General features: G+C 34.2%; 2 protein-coding genes across 3 annotated transcripts; one reads left to right on the forward strand and one right to left on the reverse strand.

The window, feature by feature from the left end:
- The first annotated feature begins 1,905 nt into the window (after positions 1-1,905).
- On the forward strand, positions 1,906-14,839 carry LOC113848900 (glutamate--tRNA ligase, chloroplastic/mitochondrial). The gene is made up of 13 exons (XM_027478306.1): positions 1,906-2,177; positions 2,285-2,403; positions 2,555-2,676; positions 3,728-3,907; positions 4,555-4,673; positions 4,754-4,802; positions 6,174-6,275; positions 6,437-6,539; positions 6,652-6,715; positions 12,164-12,278; positions 12,446-12,546; positions 12,862-13,018; positions 13,350-14,839. Exons 1-13 carry the CDS (start codon positions 1,957-1,959, stop codon positions 13,575-13,577), a joined length of 1,680 nt encoding a protein of 559 aa, XP_027334107.1. The 5' UTR covers positions 1,906-1,956; the 3' UTR covers positions 13,578-14,839.
- Positions 14,814-24,078, reverse strand: LOC113848899 (protein SCAI). 2 transcript variants are annotated; one of them, XM_027478305.1, is made up of 10 exons: positions 23,809-24,078; positions 22,818-23,205; positions 21,291-21,497; positions 20,919-21,140; positions 19,329-19,365; positions 19,114-19,176; positions 18,533-18,624; positions 17,574-17,750; positions 17,312-17,448; positions 14,814-15,332 (listed from the first exon to the last, which is right to left on the reverse strand). In XM_027478305.1, the coding sequence occupies exons 1-10, from the start codon at positions 23,934-23,936 to the stop codon at positions 15,107-15,109; spliced, it is 1,677 nt and encodes a 558-aa protein (XP_027334106.1). In that variant the 5' UTR covers positions 23,937-24,078; the 3' UTR covers positions 14,814-15,106. The 2 variants fall into 2 exon arrangements, with proteins under 2 accessions (XP_027334106.1, XP_027334105.1); XM_027478304.1 differs by having other exon boundaries at positions 14,816-15,332; positions 19,299-19,365.

A 24,078-nucleotide genomic window follows, 5' to 3' on the forward strand; every position in this document is an offset into this window, starting at 1 on the left:
CTTATTTATACCATCAATTTGGTATTTAAAAGATAGGAGTATCTGAATATTAATTACATAAGGATCTCATCAGATACTTTATATGACATTTGAGGATGATTGCTAACATTACGTGAGCAATAGTAACCGACAAACTAGATTGATCGAAGGAATATACTTTTGAATTTATTTATTTTTATCAATTTTTACATTTATGCCTCGTTTAGTGCATGAAATTAAAATTAAAATTAAATTATATAATGTAATATAATATCTAAATTTTTAAAAATAATTTAATTTTGTATTAAAATTTTATTTAATAATTTTTTTAAAAATAATATGTTAATTGAAAATATAAAATAATTATTAAATAAATTGTTAAATATGATAATTTAATATTTCTTTTTTAAAAATCATGACATAGTAAATTTATTTTTTATGTTTAATTTATTATTAAAATTTAATGTTACAGATTATCTTTTTTATAAACTAGATAAAAGCATAGAATACTCACAAATATAATTTAATTTTTAAAATTAAAAATATAAATTGAATATAAGTATCGTCAATAACTCTCATTTTGAGATTATAAGTTAAGATAAATAAAAACATTGTTATGTAGTCCTTTTCTTTCACATAAAATATTAAAAAGTTAAAAAAAACTTATTGAGTAAAACTTAATTGATTATAATAATATGATATAATTATCTTAGAAATATACTTTTTAACGTGTGTTTACTCTTTTGCATCTAGCACTCGTTTTATCTTTTTTATTTCTCTTACTTTCAAAAATTTTTAAATTAATTTTTAATATTTCCTTCGACGTCTAATAGAAAAAATATTAAATAATTTATTATACAATTAACATAAATAACATAATTTACGGCAAGTGTAAAAAGTGCATACTAGTAATATGTCACAACAATGTAAATATATTAGACATATTAAACAGGTAACAAATGTAAAAAAAAAAAGACGTAAAAAAAGAATAGAAAGAACAAGAAGAAGAAGAATAGAAAAAAAAACTACTTTCATTAATAACTAATGTAAAACAAGAAAAAAGAAAATAGAGAAAAAAATAAAAAATATAAGAAAAAAAGTGATATTAATAATCAATGTAAAAGTAAAGTTTAAAAGATAAAAAAAGAATGATGTACAAAGAAAGAAAGAACCAACGAAGAGAGAGAAGAAGAAACTATTAAGAAAGAAATTATTTAGAGAAAAATAAGAACTACGAAAATGAAGAATACAAGAGACAAAAAAGTGGTGATAAGCGAGTATATATGTGAATTGTGACATTAAATTCCTAAAGTACAAGTTTAGAATTGAAGTAGAACAAATTTAGTTGTCATAAAATTTTATGAAATTAAATTTATATAATTATTATCTCAATTCTAAATAAACATTCAAACATTAATAATTAAAACTTTGGAACTCAATTTCAATTCCAACTTTCAATATTAAAATTTCAATTTAAGATTTTTAAAATATTAAAATTATTAATTTGTCACATAAATAAAACTATTAACATTAAGTAACTAATCCTAGTATGAAGATTAAAATGGCCCACAAAATATTTTTTAAGTTATTGTTGTTGTTGTTTCTATTTATTCAAACAACTAAATTTATTTTTATCTATTTCTTTCTCACTATTTATTTATATACTATTTATTTCGTTCAAACATGGGAGAAAGGTTTAAAACGGCATTATAAATTTACTCAATTGATAAATGTAAAAATGTTTTTATTAGAATAATTTAAGTTAAGCTACGATGAACCGACACCACCTTAGAAGTATTCTTTAAATTTTATAATAATATAACTTTTCCTTTCCTCTCCCGTAAGCTACTCTTTTTTAACTTGTAAGAAAAGTTATTAAAATTATTTATTTTTTATCCTACAAAACAAAACAGAACAAATGCCATTATCCCAGTTGGAAGAGTCGAAGCAAAACACAGAGATACAGTGAGAAAGAGAATGGCGTTGTTGAGTAGTGGCACTCCATGGTCGAAGGTTATTGCTCCTCCAATTTTTCATCGTTCATACACCACTCGAACCTCCTTCTTCCGAAGATCCTTCACAGTCTCTGCTCTCTCAGAATCTTCCCTTCCCGTTCGCGTTCGTTTCGCTCCTTCTCCTACTGGTAACCTTCATGTTGGTGGTGCCAGGACGGCCCTTTTCAATTACTTGTTTGCCAGGTACATTTTTTTTTTTTCATTTTTCCTCAAAAAAAATTGATTTCAATTCTGGGTTTTGATTGGTTTTGAGTTTTGTGTTGTTTGGTGTTTTGGATATGTAATTTCAGGTCCAAAGGTGGGAAATTTGTGCTGAGAATTGAGGACACTGACTTGGAGAGGTCTACAAGGGAATCTGAAGAGGCCATGCTCAAAGATCTTTCTTGGCTGGGCCTTGATTATGATGAGGGTGAGTGATTGAGTGAGTGTGCATTTTCATGTATTTACTTTGGTAACATTTTGTTGTTGATGATTAAGTAAGTGTGTGTGCATTTTCATGTTTTTTGCTCTGGTAGTTTTTTTTGTTGATATTTTAAGTGTGTGTTGTGGTGAACTTGTAGGGCCCGGTGTTGGAGGGGAATATGGTCCCTATAGGCAGTCTGAGAGAAACGCTTTGTACAAACAGTATGCTGAGAAACTCCACCAATCGGGTCATGTTTATCGCTGCTTCTGTTCTAATGAGGTATTGGAACTTGCTTCATGAGAAGCTCTGGACTTGTAACTTTTATTGTCTTAGCATCTGTTTGGGAAGGTTTTAGTGCCCTTTGTTTGTGCATGTGACTTTTTTTTATTAAATGTGTTTAAAAATATATAATATTATATGTCAGTGTTTTGGGAATGAAAAAGGAGACCAAAAATGCTTTAGTGCTTTTCTCATAAGTTAGTAGCTGCTGGAAAGAAAGCTATATCATTGAATCACTTTTTTTAAGCTTGAAGACATCGTAACAAATTATGAGAAATCCTTTTTTATTAAAGAGTTCCGCTAAGAAGCTGCATTAAAAAAAGTCATACATGTCCCCAAAATAAGGTAATCCAAAGCGCACACTTAATTAAGATACGGAGTGGGAACTTTGCCCATGCACTTCAAAGTGTCTGTTGAGTGACAGTTTTCCATTCATTGCTCGTCATTCAAATATTGGCATTAGCAACAGGAAACCATATTGGCTGTATTGTGTTGTCATGTGCTGGTTTTTTAAATATATTTGATCTGTGGGAAAAGCTTCTCTAGCTTCAAGTTGGTTTGCTCACTTGTACTTAGGCCTAGTTCGGATAAACTTCTCAATAAGTACTTATCAAAGTAAAAAATTAAGTAGTAAAATAAATCAAAATCCTCCCATAAGTTAAAATCAACTTACGCGTCTCTATTTTCTTAAAAAGTTCTCTTATTTAACTTCTGTAAAACTTGAGTGTAAGTTGTGTTTAGTTTATGAAAAAGAAATTATTCATTTTTCATATTGATTTTCTTCTCCTATAAGGCCTTATCTAAAAGCTTCCCCAAAGTGGACCTTATAATCTTTTGGCATCCATGATAATCGTTTTTGATTCAGTTTATCAAAAAAATTCTTCCATTTTGGTTTCTTATTTTTGAGATGTGTACCACATAAAAAGAATTATGAAGTTTGTGCCACCGGAGTTTGGTCATCTTTTACTGTTCAAGTTTTGGAGCATTTATGTCTAAGATCAATATTTTGTCAAGATTACTTGTTAAAATTGATTCTTATTCATCTTAACAGGAACTAGAAAAAATGAAGGAGGATGCTAAATTAAAGCAACTGCCTCCAGTGTACACGGGTAAATGGGCAAGTGCAACAAATGAGGAAGTAGAAGAAGAGCTGTCAAAAGGAACTCCATATACATACCGGTTTCGTGTTCCTGAAGGAAGTTTAAAGATTAATGACCTAATACGAGGCGAAGTGAGTTCTTTCCACCCTATTCCAGTTCTCTTTCTTTTTATCTTCTTTAGTGGTATGATTGATGATTTTCTACTTTGTGCAGTACAAATAAATTATTGCATTTCTTTTAAATATGTTATTTTCAATCCAAAAGTCAACTGATATCTTGGGAGTATTTTATTTCATCCTATAATCTGCTATCCAAACGGAAGAATAATATATTGACAGAAATTTAGCCTCTTTTTTTCTTCCTGGTTTGAATATGTTTTTCATCCCTGAAAAATTAACCAATTTATTTTGGTCACTAATAAAAAAAAATTCCTTTTCATTCACGTGTTTATATTTTCTGCAGTTATATTTTCTCACAGATAACCTACACATGGCATCCCTTTTGATTATGCCATGTTGTAACTTTATGGAGAAAATCTAATGTTGGGGACTAAAAACATGTATTACAGTAAAATCTGGGATCATGACAAAATTATTTTTTCATTGGGGAAAAAATCAATTTGCTTAATTTTTTTCATGGACGAAGAACATATTTAATCTTTTCTTATACACGATTGAGATGTGAAACTCATTTATAAAATATGGCAAATGATGATGCATAGCATTTCTTTCAAAATAACATTGACTAGCTATTAACTTTCCTTGGTAGTGTCTTGAAGGTTAGTTGGAACTTGGATACACTTGGAGATTTTGTGATAATGAGGAGTAATGGTCAGCCTGTTTATAACTTTTGTGTAACGGTGGATGATGCTACCATGGCTATTTCCCATGTTATCAGGTAGTGATTATAATTTCTTAGTCAAAATGTTTTGACAAATGTTTTTTGCTAATTTATTACATAAAATATTTTTAATTTAGGGCAGAGGAGCATTTGCCAAACACTCTAAGACAGGCATTAATATACAAGGTAAGGTTCAACTCATATATTATATCATATCATCTTTTATAGCATCAGATTTTCCTTCAAACTCAGTGTCTGTTATTTGTTTCTCAATTCAAAACAACATCAAACTTAAATCCGAAAAATTGAAATATTGTGAATGAAGTTGGTATTTATCCGCCCTATTAATTTGTCAGAAATGTCTAGTTCAATATGTATAGTATCATCCTATAAAATCTCATTTGTATTTTTGAGAAGTGATTCATGTATAGTCAATTGCCCAAATCTATGTGCGATATTCTCATGGCTTTGAAAAACTCATTCTGATATGGCACTGACGCTATGAACAGACAGAGACCCGGGGAAGGGGTGAGAAATTGAGGACTTATATCTGAGTGGAATAACTTTAATTACTAGCTTTGCAATGAAGATGTGCTTCAGCAAGAATAACAATTTTTTCTACTTTGATTTTTTGTTGTTTTTGGGATTGAGGAGTTGAACTGAGGTAGTGTGAAGAAAAATTTACTGTCTGTAGATGGATAATTTCAAAATACATTACCTCTTTCAAATTCTTTATCCAAACACACTACTAATGTTCTATTGGAAGTGTGAAATCAGAGCCAGAGAGGAGAAAAGTGATGTTCGAATTCAGAGAACTATAATGGTTGGAAAGAAAATAGTGGTCTAGGTTATGATAGACCTTATTTAGTGGTGGTTTTATATGAAAAACATCTTCTAACATTTAATGATGTAAATCACAACCCCAAAATGATGGACAACAAAAGATGGTTGGAAAAAGTTTTGATAGGTTAATTATATGAGATTGAGTGTGAAAAGTGTTGACCAAGTTGTATTAATTTTCTGATTTTCTAAGTATTTTCTTAGTATTCTGGCATGTCAGTTTATATTGCCCGAATGCATTTGTTGATTATTGTTTTTTCTCTCTTTTATTTCTAAAATTTGTCATTTATGAAAAGGATCTTTTTCTTTGGAAGAATTGAGTTATGAAATCCAGGTTGAGAAATTCCAACTGGGAGAATAGTAATCAATAGATTGCTTGATTAAGAGTTTACTTGTTTAAACTCTTTACTTGTTTAAACTCTTTTCTTTTAAAATAATGCTGATCCTTTTTACACTTATGAAACATTTTAAAACTGTTTAGATAAATTTGTTTGAAAAAAAAAAGATCAGATTTGTGCTGATTATCAGAAGCAACAATGAGTAGCTTTCCCAACAAGGGATTGATAAGTCAATATGTGGTGGTACCACTACCATGTTTCACTTCAAATTTTCCTCACTTTCTTGTAATTCTTGTTTTTATTTTCTTCCTTGGGTTATGCAATAATATTGGTTACTGATTATGGTTTGCCTTGCCTCTCTGCTTGAATTTGTTTACAGGCACTAAGATTTCCCATGCCTTACTTTGCACACGTTTCATTGATTTTAGCTCCTGACAGGAGTAAATTATCGAAACGACATGGGGCAACATCAGTGGGTCAGGTGAGGTTGATTTATCATTTTTCCATATTTTATCCATGTTGAAGTTATGTGATGCGGTCTCACTTGACTCTCTTTTTCTTTTTAATTTTACTATATAAGTTCTTGGAAAGGTTTTTCTCTTGTAATGATAATTATTTTCAAACTCATCTTCTCACTCACAGTTTCGGGAGATGGGGTACCTACCTGAAGCAATGGTGAATTACCTAGCATTATTAGGTTGGGGTGATGGGACTGAAAATGAGTTTTTTACTCTTGATCAACTTGGTTGGTGACTTTTTTTTGAACTCTACTTTTCTGGCATGCTATTCAGATAGTTTGTTATCTAATTCACATGGGAATTTCTTACATACATGAATGTTTTCCTTATGTTAAACAGTTGAAAAATTCACTATTGAACGTGTTAACAAAAGTGGTGCTATTTTTGACTCAACAAAGTTAAGGTAATTGTTGCTTTTTGCCTTACTTTATATCGATAAATCCTGGGTTTTGTTTCCCATAGTATTACTGTAGCCTACATTTTAAGGTGAAATGGGTCAAGTTTCATACAATTTTCTGAATGTGAAATCTTGTTTCTTCTCTGTCAATTATTGGATACTCTTTACATTTTATTTGCATTGGATTGTTGTATGTATAATTAGTTTATTTAGTCATGTTGAGATATTGTTAAGATATTGTACAGATTTAGTGTAGATTTATTCTATTTACAGATTTATTCCATTTATAGTGATAGATATGATTAGATGTAATTGCTGTTTTTTAGGAAGAATAGTATCTCGCATTGTATATATATTATAAGCCATTATGTACAGTGAGAAATCAATCAGAAATATATTTTTATCATCTTTCTTCCAATTTGGTATCAGAGCTCCCGACCTGGGAGCCTGAACACCTTCCGCTGCATTCCAGCCTTCATTGCTGGACAATTTCTACAACCTTAATTGTTGTCTCTTCCCTAACGCCTCTTTTTTTTTGTTTTCCCAATATTTCTTCCGTCGTATTCTCCCACACCCACCACTGTTACCGCTGCCGGCCAACTTTCTGGCCATTTTTTCTCCAACCTCTCTTTCATATCCGACCACCGCAGCATCACTCTGACCTACCTCCGGCAACCCTTTACCTATGGCAGAATCCGAAACACCTAAAATCACCCCTCAAACCACCACTAATGCTACCCATTCCACTTCAACTTCCTCTCCCAATCCACCTACACCTTTAAATCCTAATGACCTTCCTGTCCTACACCCTACCTATCACTTGAATGGGAAAAATTATTTGCAATGGGCTCAAGTTATCCGGCGTACTCTCAAAGGTCGTCGAAAATTATCCCACATTGAGGGAAATCCTCCTACCAAGGAAGACCCTCACTTTGAGGCTTGGGATGATGAAGATTCTCTTATTATGACATGGCTGTGGAACTCTATGATACCCGATGTAAGTCGTAATTGTATGTTCCTATCCTCTTCTCGTGAGATTTGGGATGTCCTTCACCAGACTTTCTCTAAGAAGCAAGATATTGCTACTTGTTATGAGTTGAAGACGAAGATTTTCTCAATCAAGCAAGGAGCAATGACTATGACAGATTACTATGGGATTCTTACTGGTCTATGGGCTGAATTGGATCAATACCAGAATCTGCAGATGGAATGTAGCAAAGATGCTTCCATCCTGACAGATTTTGTTAACAGGGATAGGGTCTTTGAATTTCTCTCTGGCTTGAATCCAGAATATGACCCTATTCGGGTTCAGATTCTGGGTAAAGAGAAACTACCCTCATTGTCTGAGGTGTTTTACACTGTTCGAGGCAAGGAAAGTCGTAGAGCTGTTATGCTTGACGACAAACCCACGGCCGGATCCGCCTTGGTTGCAGGTAAGACAGCAAAATCAGGACCTTCTTCAACCTCTTTGAAGCCTTCCCGAGATAATCGTTGGTGTTCATATTGCAAGAAGCCTGGACACACTAAGGAGAATTGTTTTAGACTTCATGGCAAGGACAATGTTCTTAGTCGCATGGGAGGATTTCGAGGCTTGTCCCCTAGTCAGGCCAATCTGACTACCTCAGAAAATATCATCACATCAGAACATACACCAGTGGAGAATGAAGTTCCAGCCCTTAGTAAAGATGAGCTTGCCCACTTGAGAACTCTCCTCACCTCTCTCAGTAAGCCCTCTGGCTCTTGCTCTCTAACCTTGTCTGGTAAGAATTTCTATTCTCAATCTTTTAATGCTTCTAGTATTGTACCTGAGGATTTATGGATAATTGATTCTGGTGCAACTGACCACATGACCTTTCACACCCCACATTTTATTTCTTACCATTCCACCTTAGGCACACGCCATATAACTGTAGCTGATGGTTCCCGTACCTCAGTTGCAGGCTCCGGTATTGTTTCCCTTCACCCTTTCCTACACTTACATGATGTGCTTCATGTCCCTCAGCTCTCCCATAACCTTATTTCTGTTCATAAACTTCTCAAAGACAATAATTGTGCAGTCATTTTTTTCCGTTCCCATTGTGTCTTTCAGGATCTTGCCACGGGGAGGACGATTGGAGTTGCTAAGGAAGCAGGAGGGTTATACTATCTCCTCAAGTTACAAGCTATAGGTGGTTCCAGTCAGAGGGTACTTTCTTCATGTCACCAAACAAGTTCAGAGTCTACAGTCTCTCAAATTTGGTTACAGCACAAGCGTCTTGGTCACCCGCCTTTTTCCCTACTTAGGTCTATGTTTCCATCATTGTTTGTCAACCAGTCAGTTGAGTCTTTTCATTGTGATGTTTGTCAATTTGCAAAACACCATCGTGTGTCATTTCCATCTAGTTCTAATAAATGTGACGAGCCTTTCACACTTATTCACTCTGATGTTTGGGGTCCTGCTTCTATTCCTAATATCTCTGGCACTAAATGGTTTGTTTCCTTTATTGATGATTGCACAAGAGTAACCTGGTTGTTTTTAATGAAAGATAAATCAGAAGTTTTTCAATTGTTTGTCCAATTTTATAATATGATTCAAACACAATTTAGCAAAACTATCAAACGTTTGCATTCTGATAATGGTAGGGAGTATGTGAATCAACAATTTTCTGATTTTGTTAAAAAGCATGGCATTATTCATGAATTTACATGTGTGGATACTCCACAACAAAATGGTGTGGCTGAGAGAAAAAATCGGCATTTATTAGAAGTCACTAGGGCCTTACTTTTTCAGATGTCTGTCCCTAATTCATATTGGGGTGAAGCTGTTTTAACTGCTACCTATTTAATTAATCGCATGCCTTCTCGTGTTCTTGGAAATATGAGCCCTGTGCAACTTATGTTATCCCATTTCCCCTCTGTTCCTATTATGCAAACTTTACAACATCGAATCTTTGGGTGTGTGGTTTTTGTTCATGTGCATCGTCAACATCGTCATAAACTTGATCCCCGAGCTGTTAAGTGCATTTTCATAGGTTATGCTCCTGATAAAAAGGGATACAAATGTTTTCACCCATCCAGTCGTCGGTTCTTCACTTCCATGGATGTCACCTTTCATGAGACTGAGTCTTTCTTCCGTCCTCAGCTTCAGGGGGAGAGTCTTTCAGAAGCTGAGTCATTTATCCCTGAGTCATTCCTATTTTTTCCTCCAACACAAGAGCCTTTACCTTTCACTAATACGCAAGAGCCATTACTTCCTACTAGAAACTCATCTGACTCTACCCAAGAATTGATACTCTCTACTCCACCACCTAAAGCAGCTACACCAACTTTGGTGTATCAAAGGAGAAGGAAACCTGAATCAAACCAACAACAACTTCAAGAGTCTGAACCTATGGTAAGTATTGAAGGTACTAACTCTTTCATTCCTGACTTGGAAAATGATCCTTTGAATACTTGTGAGCCTAACCTAGATACTCTACCAATTGCAGTGAGAAAAGGAAAAAGGACTTGTGCCAAGTATCCTATTTCTCAATTTGTCTCCTCTAAACACCTTTCTTTGCAGCACCAGAGTTTCATTGCAGCCATAGACTCTATCCAAATCCCAACCTCCGTACAAGAAGCATTGAAGGATGAGAATTGGGTTCAAGCTATGAATGAGGAGATGAGAGCATTAGAGAAGAATGGAACTTGGGAGATTGTTGAGAGACCTAATGGCAAAAGATCAGTTGGATGCAGATGGATATATACAGTGAAATATCAATCTGATGGTTCATTAGATCGATATAAAGCAAGATTAGTCGCAAAGGGATATACACAGACATATGGGATTGACTATGAGGAGACGTTTGCCCCAGTAGCCAAGATGAACACAGTCAGAATCTTGCTCTCCCTTGCTGCTCATTTTGGATGGGAGTTACATCAATTTGATGTAAAAAATGCTTTTTTACATGGAGACCTAGAGGAGGAGGTTTACATGGAGACTCCACCTGGTTATAACATCACTGGCGAGACAAACAAAGTGTGTAGGCTGAAAAAGGCATTGTATGGATTGAAACAATCCCCTCGCGCTTGGTTTGGAAGGTTCACGAAGACGATGACTTCATTGCGATACAAACAGAGTCAAGGAGATCATACCCTCTTCTTTAAACATACACTAGATGGAAAACTCACTATTTTATTAGTGTATGTTGATGACATTGTCATAACGGGTGATGATTTGGTTGAGCAGTAGCTTCTGAGGAAAAAATTAGCAGCTGAGTTTGAAATGAAAGATCTTGGGAAACTGAAGTATTTCCTCGGAATTGAAGTTGCCTACTCTAAACAAGGTATCTTCATTTCACAAAGGAAATACATCTTAGATCTTCTCAAAGAAACTGGAAAGCTTGGTTGCAAGGCTACTGGTGTTCCCATTGAGCAAAACCATCGAATAGGAAGTGATGAGGAGAGTCCTAAAGTTGATAAAAGACTATACCAGAGACTAGTAGGAAGATTGATATACCTAGCACATACTAGACCAGATTTGGCATATGCTGTTAGTATAGTCAGTCAATTTATGCATGATCCAAGGGTTAGACATATGCAGGCAGTTGATAGGATCCTACAGTATCTTAAGGCCACACCTGGAAGGGGATTGTTGTTTAAAAGGGGTGGAAGCCTATCCATGCAAATATACACCGATGCTGACTACGCAGGATCCCTTATTGATAGAAGATCAACATCAGGTTATTGCATGTTTCTTGGAGGGAATTTGGTGACTTGGAGAAGTAAAAAGCAAAATGTTGTTGCTAGATCAAGTGCTGAGGCAGAATTTCGGGCTATGGCACAAGGTGTTTGTGAATTGCTATGGATGAAGATCATACTAGATGACTTGAGAATAAAATATGAAGCTCCTATGAAGATGTTTTGTGATAACAAATCAGCAATCAGTATTGCTCATAATCCGGTCCAACATGACAGAACTAAGCATGTTGAGATTGACCGACACTTCATCAAAGAGAAGTTGGACAGCGGATTAATAGCCACAACACATGTTCCTTCAGGGCTCCAACTGGCAGACATGTTAACTAAAGGACTTCCCATGGAACGGTTTCAAGAACTTACATGCAAGCTGGGAATGATAGATATCCATTCACCAGCTTGAGGGGGAGTGTTGAGATATTGTTAAGATATTGTACAGATTTAGTGTAGATTTATTCTATTTACAGATTTATTCCATTTATAGTGATAGATATGATTAGATGTAATTGCTGGTTTTTAGGAAGAATAGTATCTCGCATTGTATATATATTATAAGCCATTATGTACAGTGAGAAATCAATCAGAAATATATTTTTATCATCTTTCTTCCAATTAGTCATATTGTAAAATTGGTGTTCTATGACAACAAGGGGTTGTTCCCTTCCCTAGCATTGTTGCTAAAAGTAAACAATTAAATTATAACTAATGATCTTGTAATTTTCTTTGTTTTCTATTTAGGTGGATGAATGGTCAGCATTTAAGAGCTCGTCCGTCAGAGGAGCTGACCAAACTTATTGGAGAGCACTGGAAGACATCTGGCTTACTTACAATATCAGCAGGGCCCTTTATTGATGTGTGTTCTAATTGCATGCTTTCTTGATTCAATCTCCTTATCAATAGAATTGGTTTAGTTTCATTTTCTGAGGCATAATGATTTATTTAGTATGCTATTGTCACATCTTGTAAAAATGGAGTCAAAAGCAAGTGATAATACATGTTTCATGCTTGATTGACTAACAGGAAGCAGTGCAACTACTTAAGGACGGGATTGATTTGATACCTGAAGCAGACGAGGCACTTTCTAAGTTGCTTTCTTATCCTTTGCATTCTACTTTACAGAGGTGATGCTTATATTCTTCTAAGGGGAGATTCTTAATAGCAGCACATTGTTGTTTGCTAAAAATTTGATTATATAGGGTCTTGTTGAGGGCATTGGTAAGGAATCATTAAATAGAAAGTTTTTCAAAACACATTGGGAGTGCATTGGAAATCATGGTGCAATTGCATTAATGATACTTGTTAATAAGTCCTTTTTTATTCTTTAACTAATAATCTTAGGGCACTGGTTAGAATTTTCCTATTATATATGTAGAATGTGATATATTGATTCATGTTTGTTATATTATTAATCACAACTTTTTTCATGTTACTTGCAGCCATGAAGCAGAATCTGTCTTGCAAGATAATCTTTCTGAATTTGCTGGTAGCCTCTTGGGTGCCTATGATAGTGGTGATTTAGTAGCAGCCCTTGAAGAAGGCCAAGCTGGCTGGCAAAAATGGGTGAAAGGCTTTGGTAAATCGCTAAAGCGCAAGGTAAAGCTGAATTGGATATTTTAACTGAGAGGTTTCAGAAAACATTCTGTTTCTATACATTTTCATGACAAATAATTACAAAATTTTCATATTGTTTTCACTTTGTTTCACGCTTCAAATATTTGTACAAAAAAAGAAATGAATACAAAAAAAACCCATTTTCACTCTTTTTTGTATTAATCTTTGAAAACAAAAAAACAAAGTGAAATAAGGTGGCATTATAATAATTATTTTGTGAAAGAGGAAATGAAATCAAAATATATTTTCTCAAACTAACCTAATATTTTAGGCTGTTACTAACTTAAAATATATGTTTGTCATCTTCTTGAAGGGAAAATCGCTTTTCATGCCACTCCGACTTCTGCTGACCGGAAAACTCCATGGACCTGACATGGGGGCTAGTGTTGTATTGCTCTATAAAGCTGGGAGTGGTGGTATAGTTGCTCCTGAAGCTGGTTTTGTAACAGTGGATGAAAGATTTAAAATGCTTAGGCAAATCAACTGGGAAACATTGTCCAAGGATCAACCTGTCAAAGAAACTGCTACTTCTGTCAACTGAGAATTCACTTTCAAGGACTAGTTAATAACACCATGTTTTTCCACTTATGTGTGGAGCCTTCATTTATGCAATTTTTTTGACTGGAGAATTCTGATTTGTAATAGTAACTGAGGAATCTTGTTTAGTCATAGTGAGTTTCAGTTATTATTTTTTTTATTTTGGAGATATGTTTAGGATTTTGTTTCAGTGAGATTATATATATGATGTTACTTTGTTTTCTTCTTGTTTTTCTAATGAGGTACCTCTGAAGTTTTTTGTTATTTCTCTAGAGTGAAATATGTAATGGCAACTATTTAGTTTCAATGTTTTTAAAATTATTTAATAAAATATGGGCTGGAGAAACATTTTAGCTCGCTGTTTTGTAAATAAGATTGATTTTTTTTTTATTTGGTTGTTTTTTAAAAAAATTGGATTTTAATTGTTTTATTTACTTTCCATTAATTAAACGGTTGAAGTGGTAACATCAATATGAATATCATCAATTGAAGCCTCTAAAATTAAATTAAATTAATTTCACTCTATTCTAACAAAATTGGATTGAAAATATTATTATATTCTATAAACTTGTTGTTTTATTTCAATTTAGTTTTTAACTTTGTTTTTAGTCCTTTATTTCTCTGATTTGAAATTAGTTTTATTTATAAATTGTGATTTAGAAAATGACCTTTTTATTTTGTTAATTGTATCTTTTCACTGTTATAATTAACAAATAGAAATTTATAAAAGAAATAAGCGATTAAAATTAAAAGAAAAATAGAAGAGTAGATTGAAATAAAAAATATCAGCTTAAAAAAGAAAATTGAAATTCAATAAAATCTTATTTTTTGAACATTCGAGATAATAAATATCAATTATAAATTAATATTTTATAATGTCAAATATAATTGAACTATCAGGTACTCAAGATTTAAAAAACTACTTGGTCCTCAATATTTAAAAACTCCTTATCAATCCCTGATTTCATGATATTACATTTATTTTTTTGATCTTTTTAGCAAAATGATAGTAGAAAAGTGGCTAGAATGATTAACAAGGGCTAACAAAAGGTTTTCAAAATTTCAAGAACTGAAGCACACAACTTGTACAATATCGAGGACTAACTTGGGAGGTTTATTAAAAAAATTCTAAGAATGGATGCAGAAAAATATAGTAACAAAGAACCTAATGAAGATGCTCATGAATACCAATATTTAAAAAGGAAATATGTTGGTTTCAAATAAAAGAAAAAACGTGGTTCAACAACTTCCTTCGCATTGTTATATTCCATTCTTGTTCACAGGAATGCCACTTGTCATGTAAAGAACATGTTGAATTTCAATACATATTAGTTGTCAAAGGCACAAAAATAAGATAAAAAAAAACTAGTTTAATAATAAAAAACCATGTTCACACCAAAGGCTGAATTTAAATTCGAGGAAACCCACCAAGAACAAATAGTAATTTTGATAAAATTCATTTTTTGATTGCTATACAAACAAGCTGTGTACATTGTGCTTCTGAAGCAAAGCTCTAGTTAAACTTCATAGAGTTCACAACTGATTCACGTTGGTTTGTATATTTTCAGGAAGAATGTCCTCTGAGAAGATGAAGTGCTTAGTTGCACCAAAAATTGTGGCTAGACTCAGAATTACACTCTGATATGAGGAACTTGGGGGCAGGACAGACATTGGAAGAGAAGGAACACATGTTGGAAGAAATTCACTTTTATTGTAAACTGGTGCATACAAGGTCAACACTGCCCGGCAGAATATGAATCTGCACCAAAGGGGAAACAAAAGGTTAGTTTGCTAACTTTAATTCATCAACCAAAATATAAGGGAAAAAGGAAAAGGATGCTTCAGAGACGCAAAACAGAACAAGCTTGGCATAAACACATTGATAGCGTCACAACAATAAATTCATGAACGTAAAACAATTATTCAATAGCCTGTCATTTTAAAGTATGATGTAAAAGTACTTCAATGCTTGGAGATTTTTCAGTAGAAACTTCAGGTGTTAGAGTTTTGAGTTGGTTGAGACAATTTGTAAGCCTCAATTCCAGGGAAAATAACAGAAATGTGTACACTAGAATGTTTAGACTAACTCTTCATTGCTACAACAAACAATATTGTAGTCCAAGGTTCAGTTTAGATAAAATAATCTGTCCAAGGTTCAGTTTAGATAAAATAATCTGAGCACGTAATTCAAATTACTTTGCCAGCATTGCTGCATCTGGATTACTGGACATTAAAATAAATGGATAGAATTGTAACAGTACATTATTTTCTATAGATGAGATATTCAAATTATACCTCCCTGGATGAGATTTCAAAAATTCTAGGGAATTTTCCTAAAAAGAGATGTATGAAAAATAATTGTCAATGGATATCCATGAAGCAGAATAATTGAAGATGCGTATGTAAACCATCCAATTGAGATTGACGGAGCAATATGGCAAAGGGAGATGGCGTAGTTCTGAATCAACTGTAATGGAAGTTTATCATTCTTAGACCTTCATCACACAGCTTTAAACTAGAGTTCTTGTTTTTAACATTGTACTAGAGCCTCCACAACCAAGCAGTTGGGAATCTGATTCTTGATGACCAACACACTCCCTGTTGTGTGCCACCACTGCATCATTTGTGCTCTTTAATTCCTGTTTTGTGCGAGCCTATCCAAAGTGATTGGGTCCCCATGATTCTTTTAGATCGAATTTGACTCATAAGAACCCATTCCTCAGCTGGTCATTCTCTGGAATTATTGGATCAATGGTAATGGCAGCACCCATACTAAATGTTGTGTAATGTGTATAGTGAGGGGGAGTAAGGAGATTACACCCATGAGTTTGTTTGAGGCAAAAGACAACAGTCAACAGAAGATAATTATGATTCATGAGGATGTTGATGGTTGCTTGAAATAATCTCATACATGTAAAAATTGAATCAAGGGCAACCCAAAGAGCATTCCTTCAATATCCCAAGGGAAGGGATCTTGTAATTTCTTACTGCTACAAATACAGTGATTATCCCACTGAAGTCTGAGATTTGGTGCTGTGATGAATGCCCCCAACAGAAAACAAGGATTATCCACAAGGACCTGATGTTCTTTGGAGCATACAACTAATTTCCTTGAGCACATTCATGGATATCCTATCCACGTGACTGCTGCTCTTATTAACCTGCATCTGGAATTATTAAGCTAGCAAGAAGGTCCTTCAGTTCTAAAAAATCCCAAAATCATTTACAGCTATTGGATGGAATGTGGTTTGTGCTAGTGCCAGCAATATGGATGTAGATAGAGCTATATATTGACGCAGAACATATGATCTCTGAAAACAACCATAATAGAGAATGAAATGAAAAATTTCAAGGATTGTAGTTGTGGGATGTGAACACAATAACCATTCAAGGTAAACTGGAATCTAAAATCCAAATTAAAAAGTGTTGAATGTAATATTGAGGCCTCACAAGTCAGAATAACAGAAGAAACCAAAATTTCCTCAAATAAAACATAATTGCACATTAAATCAGTGTTCAGGTTTTAACGATGGGCCTAACAATCTTTACAGTTGCAATAAATCATCAATAATAATGAATTGATGAACACCAAGAGAAGCACAATAGAAAGATAAAATGCCAAGATGTGTCACAGATGGCATGGTAGGACAGTTTGGAACAGAGAAGTGAGAGAACTATGACATATAATAATAATAATAAAAAAAAAAAAATCAGAACAGAAATGAAGACAAGTTTTACCTCAAAAGAAGTCTCCTTATGAAGGGATCACCTAATATCTGTCCCCAAACAGGATCAAGTGTGTCTGAAGTTGCCAATGCTAGCCCCCAGTTATTTAATGAAGACGAGAGCAACATTTCAGCTTTGTTGTATGTGTCCTGAAATCAAATTTAAGTAGCTGAGGGATCAAGCATAGAAACTTCCCACTCTCCAGATCATGAGAAATATTTCTTTTAGAAAAGAGGAACTTGCTAGTATAGAGCAAGGGATGATAATAACAGACCATATCAATATCATTGCCTGAAAGTCCTAGCAGCAGACAGAAAGCTTGCAGGGGAGTTGTAAGGAACATGGTGAATAGACTCCCATTTGAATTGTGTGAGCAATCAGACACAGCAGGTGAACAGCTTGGAGAAAGGAGCATAGCAACTGACTCTCCCTTTTCTGCTCCTGCTATGACCTGCACATTTTGATCAATTACTTTTTAAACGTCCTAGAGTAATCTATATGATCATATGATGCGAAGAAAAAAATTATTCATGACTAATCCCTAGAAGTTACTTAGCATTTGAATTCATTAATTTAAAGTAATTACGTTTTTAATTCTTTTGCTTTTTTTATTTTCTCTTTATTAATCTTGTCAACTGGTCGTGGTCAAGTAATTAGATTGCAATTATTCAGTACTTAATAGGCAATAGCACAGTCTATGTGGATAAAACAACTTTTCATACAACTTGACAATAGCTATGCAGTTGGGCGCTATCTCATCGTGGCATCCATGAGAAGTGTGGAAGAGAGAGAAAAAAGCTTTGAACAGTACAAAACAGGGAAAGAAAGTTTTGGAAACGAACCAGAAACCTGTAATGAAACAGTTTCTGGAAAATTTTACGCCAATGGGCAGTAGGCCGACCAAGAATGCACAAATTAGGGTCCTCTCATTAAGCTCTAGATACCATGTTTAAAAAGAGAGAACCAGGAAGGAATAAGATGATTCCATGTGTTTTGAATACATAGTGGAGCTATCTATTTATAATAATAAGTCATAATGAATACTTCATTTAAAATTATATAGAATCATGCTAATTACATAGTTACTGTATTTGCAATATTACCTCATTCATTTGCATTAATCTCAACAAGCACATATGAAATACTATAGACCCAAGTAGTAAATTCAAATAAATTATTTAAAATAAAATTCAAGAGATAAATAAATAAAGTATGTAAGGCAATAAAGCTTGCCTTAAAAGCTTTGCTACTGTCGTTATCAATTACTAAAAGAAGTGGTCTTCTAGTAAATGGTAGAAAGTCAGACGGATATATGCAGTTTGATCCTGAAAAGGGATTGGGTTAAAGTATTCTGCAATTCCAACAGAACCATGTATAATATGAGCACTATCATCATTATGCAAACTTATGAGCTGGATAATTATTGAGATATTACAAGACTTTTTTTCAATCTATACCTATGACTATAATTAATGTTTAAATCCTTGCGTTTTTATTTCCTTTCTTCAATCTGCTTGGACTTATTTCAGAAAAATTAACAGTGTGACTAAAGGCTATTAATGGAAGGAACCAATTTTAAAGAAAGCATGAAACATTTCACATTGAAATTTGAAAGTGTACAGCTTCACTAATAGACCCACCAAGAGCATTTGTGAAAATAAAAAGAACCAAGTTTCCTAAAAGCTTACAAAGTTACATGGAGGGCCAACAATGGTTTTGAGCAACACATTATACATGCAGAGGTTTGTCTCTTGACATTATACGTATCAGGCAGTACAAGAATGGGAAATACACGAAAAATGTCCGAGATGTACCTCTATCTCCATGAAGACCAAAGTGTATGCAGCCAGATTCATTCTGTGCAGCACCAAAAGACCCTGCATTTGATGTAGAAAATACAGAGTTCACCTTTCCCTAAAGGAATTTAGTTTGACATAACAAGTAAGATAACCCTATACAATTACATACTAGCATTCCTAGTTAACAGACAATATCTAACCTGAAGCAGACAAATATACAAGCAGAATACCATCAGAAGGAAGCTCCTCACATATTGTGGCAAGAACCTAACCATTAAAAGGGAAAATAAAATTATAGTCAAATAATCTGGAAAGCCAAAAAACAATAATGTGAGAAATAGTCCTTCTGATGCTAATCATGAACCTTTTTATTTCAGTTGCATAACAAGCAGGAAAATCCAAATTCATCACATATTACACAGAACAGATGGTCTAATACTCTCAACTATGGAGAGTGGCAAATGGCCTTATAATGTTGGCCAATGACCTTGCAACCTGAGTAGCACCTTGCTTCCTTTGGAATATGTTAGACACAGACTTGGGCCCAATTCTAAGCGTGCGTTTGGTGTTACTGGCTCTATTCGTGGGACAGGGACACGGACACCCACAGGTGGGTTTGGTGGACGAAAGACAAAGAAAGCAATGGATACGGAGGGACAAGAATGGACACAGAATACACAAAATCCATGTCCCTCAGGAGACGAGGTACACGAAGGACAGGGAGACACAGACACAGTGACAAAATGACTAAAATGCCCTCACTAGTTTACTAAATTGACAAAAACAGCAAATGAATAAAATTTCAAACCCAAATGCAATTGTGTCAATTTATATTGTCTGTCCCTATATCTAAAACAACCAAACAACGTACAAGCACACAACTTAATGGACATGTCTATAAACTAACAAACACAATACACACTCACTAGTGTCCATGTCTTAGGTACAAAGACACTACTACCAAATGTAGCCTAAATGATGACAGTCCATTTTATAGCAAAGAAAGAAGACATAATTGTCTGGTTTGCTCAAGAAGGAACAAAGGGAAGGATAGTGCAAGAGAGAAAAATCAGTTAGGGGTAGGGAGGTGATTCTTCTGGAATATGAGGCACACAGATTCTGAAAATTCTGTTAGAGGACAGCCCAGAAAGGCAAGCATATATAGAGGATGTTAAACAGGAGGTTGTGAAATAGAAGATTCCAGGGAGGGCGGGGGGGTTATCACACTATCACTGTTTTCTTCCAGTTTCTGGCTATTAGTTTTCTCATGACATGAGAAGGTATTGCAGTTCAAACTCCATCCCCTTCTGATGTCCAATTTAGAATTGTTAGAATTAGGATTATTACTACATTACAAGTGTACTGAGTTAGGCTTGTACTAGTTGTACAACACTTGTACTTGACCTAAATTGTGAGTGGTATAGTAGGGGGGGAGGGGGAGTGTTTACAAAATCAGTGCTATGCACTACATTACATTTCACTATTATTTAGAGCTAATTAATGAAATATCATATCCTTTTCTTTTACATTAAATCCCTGAATTTTTATCATGGAGTCAAAGTAAATTTGATCCAGGCACCAATGCATACATGACCTAGATTGTGAATGGTATAGTGGGGTAAGTGTTTACAAAATCAGTGCTATGCATTACATTACATTTCACTATTATTTAGAGCTAATTAATGAAATATCATATCCTTTTCCATTAAATTCCTGAGTTTTTATCATGGAGTCAAAGTAAATTTGATCCAGGCACCAATGCATACATGAAAAACTATTGAAATATGATGAAAATATAACTTGCATATTTTCATACTTACAGCTATTAAGTGTGTCAGTGAAGGGCGGTACAACACAGCTTTCCTTGGGTTTGCTGGTAAGGTAGGATCAGCAATATCTTGGATGTAACTGATACGACTAGTTCCAGTTGCCCCATTCTGACTAAGTTTTGAACCACTAGGTTGGTAAAATGAGCCACTAGGTTCCCACTCCAGACATTGAAGTATCCTAAAAGTGTCAATAGTGAGCTCTGAAAACTTTACCTGTTTAGGAATGACATTTGAAAACAATATCAAAAGATCATAACATTTTACAGAATATCTTACTTGCAGTAAATAAACTACCGTATGATTTTATTATTTTCAACAATTGTTCTTCAATACTAGATAAACAAGAGAGTCCAGGATACCTACCTCATTTGGATGGAAACTAGTTAATACAGCATCTCGTAATTTCAAATGTCGCTTTGTGATGGCTGCAGCAACATGTGGTAAAGTATCAGGATGAGGGTCCAAAACTAGACTATATCTCAAGGGCCGGATATTCACAAAAGCAGAGTCAGCTTTTAAAAATCTGACTATTTCCTGAACCACCAGCTTCCATTCTTTAAAGTCACTTTCCTGTAACCAAATTGTTTGAAGGTCACTTCCAATACATCTGCAAACATCAATCTATCAAAATATATTCTGGATACTGGATAGCATCGTGTTTTTCATGGAACACTCCAATTAGCAGTCTAGTATAATGTAGCTTAGTTATTCTATTCTAAAGCAGTACATCAATATTTTTGTGCATCTGTGAAGTTAGTTTTGATGTTTATTCTGACAATCAAATTGCAAGTTATGGGACTTGAGTCCCACATTCAAAGTATGGGATTCTAGTGTGGGGTTTATAAGGCCTTCGGCTCTCCAACTACAATGGCTAGCTTTTCATTTATTTACCAAACCCATTCATTCAACACAAGCAAGACAGCAGACCAATGTTAACTATTAAAACATTCATATAAGCCTTCAACTAATAGCTTAAGATTTTGTGGTTCTTGACCTGTTATCAAAGTCTCTTTTAAGGTCTTTGGAAGAGTTTCTGAGTGATGAAGCTTATGAAAGCTGTTTATTACCTTCCAATAAGCTCTTTTTAGCTTATTTTTAATATGCTTCATGATGAAGCTTGTCAAAGTAAGCTATAAACTCTCATGTGGCAAGCTCTTCTTGAATAACTGCTTAACTATGTTATTTACCCAACTTGATCCTTAACCAAGAGGTTGGAAGTTTGATCACTGCCACACCTATTCTTCTAAACATAGTTGAATTTTAACATAAGGTAAAATAGACATATGCATTGTCCACACTTCAATTCAACCCCAAAAGGTTCAAGTACAAGGACCATATTAGATATTATACCAGTCATACAAGTTATTATCTAATAACTAAATCTTTTAAAATAATTGGCCCCCAAAAATAAATCATCAAAATTTATTACAGTAAAACTAGGTTATATATTTATTCTAAGACATATTTGGGAACTCTGCCATAATGAATCCTTCTCTGGGCCAGCATATTTACATTGCTCAGTGGTCATAAGTTAGAGAAACCATATTAGTCAGCTTATGTAGCTAAATCTATTTGTTCTTTTCCTTACCACAATTGTGAATTACTCTCATCTACCTAAATGATTTACTTCCAAGATACAAAGGCAAATAGATAGCAAGACCTATATTTCAAAGAACATATTGTCTACATGGTTGTAAACAATAGACAGCCATTGACAATGCCACAAGCCAAGGCCACCATTCAGAACAAGCAAAATCTTTACATAGGCATTTGCACAAACCAGAACGACTAAACAAAATTTTCAAATACAGTACCTGTATATCATAATCAATTATTGCAATTAAATTATGTTTCAGCCAAGTATAGGAGAGAAAACTAACAAGGACAAACCTGAAATGTTCTCTTGCATTCTTCAACTAATACTTTAAGTTGATTAACCAATTGCTGCACCATTTCCCTTCGGTTCAAAACCAAACACACCATTATGAATCTAGCAAGAAACCTCAATTGTTTGTTTGCAATATTCACATCCTGAAACAACCCCTCCTTAAAATACTCCCGAGTCAATATGGCTTCATAGAATATATATGACTCTGATAGATAATTTGCGTCACTTGTGCGCATGTACTGCCCAAAATACAGCTGCCCAATGCGAGATGCAATCTCACCAATCTCCCATCTCCTAAGCCCAGCTTCAACCAGCTTCTGCCGATTCTCCTGTTGAAACTTCCATAACTGTGTGTACACCTTGAACACCTTGAAAAAGTATGTATCATGCCTACAGCAAAGCCACATGCATAGTAATCTTGCTTTTAGAGATCAACCAAAGCCAATAGCAACCTCTAAACATATTTTTATTCTGGAAAACTAACTAAAATTTACAAGAAGCCACTTCATTATTAACTACCAATACATTAATCCAAAAACAATGAAATTCAGACCACCAATGTAAGGCTTAAATATTTGAATACAAAACCGCCCAAATCATCCACAACTATATGTAAACTTAACACCTTAAAAACCATGTATCATATCTAAACCTAAACCACCAGAACAATTTTGCTTTGTTGGTCAACCAATCCAATAGGTACCCTCGGGGTACATGTAATATTCTAAACTTAAAGCTCAATTCTCAATGAGTCAGTGAATACCTATTTCTTAGCATAGTACATAACATTAATCCAATTCTTATTTCATTCCACTAGTGCATGTAAAAAACAAAAAAAAAAAAACAAAACTTTGTGTCCTAAATTAAAAAACACCAAACTCATATCTGCCTACAAATAATAATTAATGAATACAAAAAATGCACCCAATCCAATTATGATAGATAAATTAGAAACAATATATGTTAACAGTGAGCACAAATGAATTGGGTAACCTGCTACGCTGGTAAAAAGGTAAGTCTCTGATTTTGGAGAATTTTTTGTCCGCTTTATCAACGAGGGTCCAAAACACCTCGCTCACTGCGATTCCCATGTTGTTGCTGCTTTGCATTTGCTGCGACATCTTCGACCTTCGATCGGCAAAGAGAAAACCTCAATGAACGACGTCGTTCAAGTATGAAAACCCCTCCGACTACTCCACTACTACTGGGTTTGCTTTTCTCAACGTTTCTTTTCTCTCCTTTTTCATTCCATATACCATCTGT

The sequence above is a fragment of the Abrus precatorius genome, unplaced genomic scaffold (assembly GCF_003935025.1).
Source record: "Abrus precatorius isolate BTA unplaced genomic scaffold, Abrus_2018 Scaffold9, whole genome shotgun sequence".
NCBI lineage: Eukaryota > Viridiplantae > Streptophyta > Magnoliopsida > Fabales > Fabaceae > Abrus > Abrus precatorius.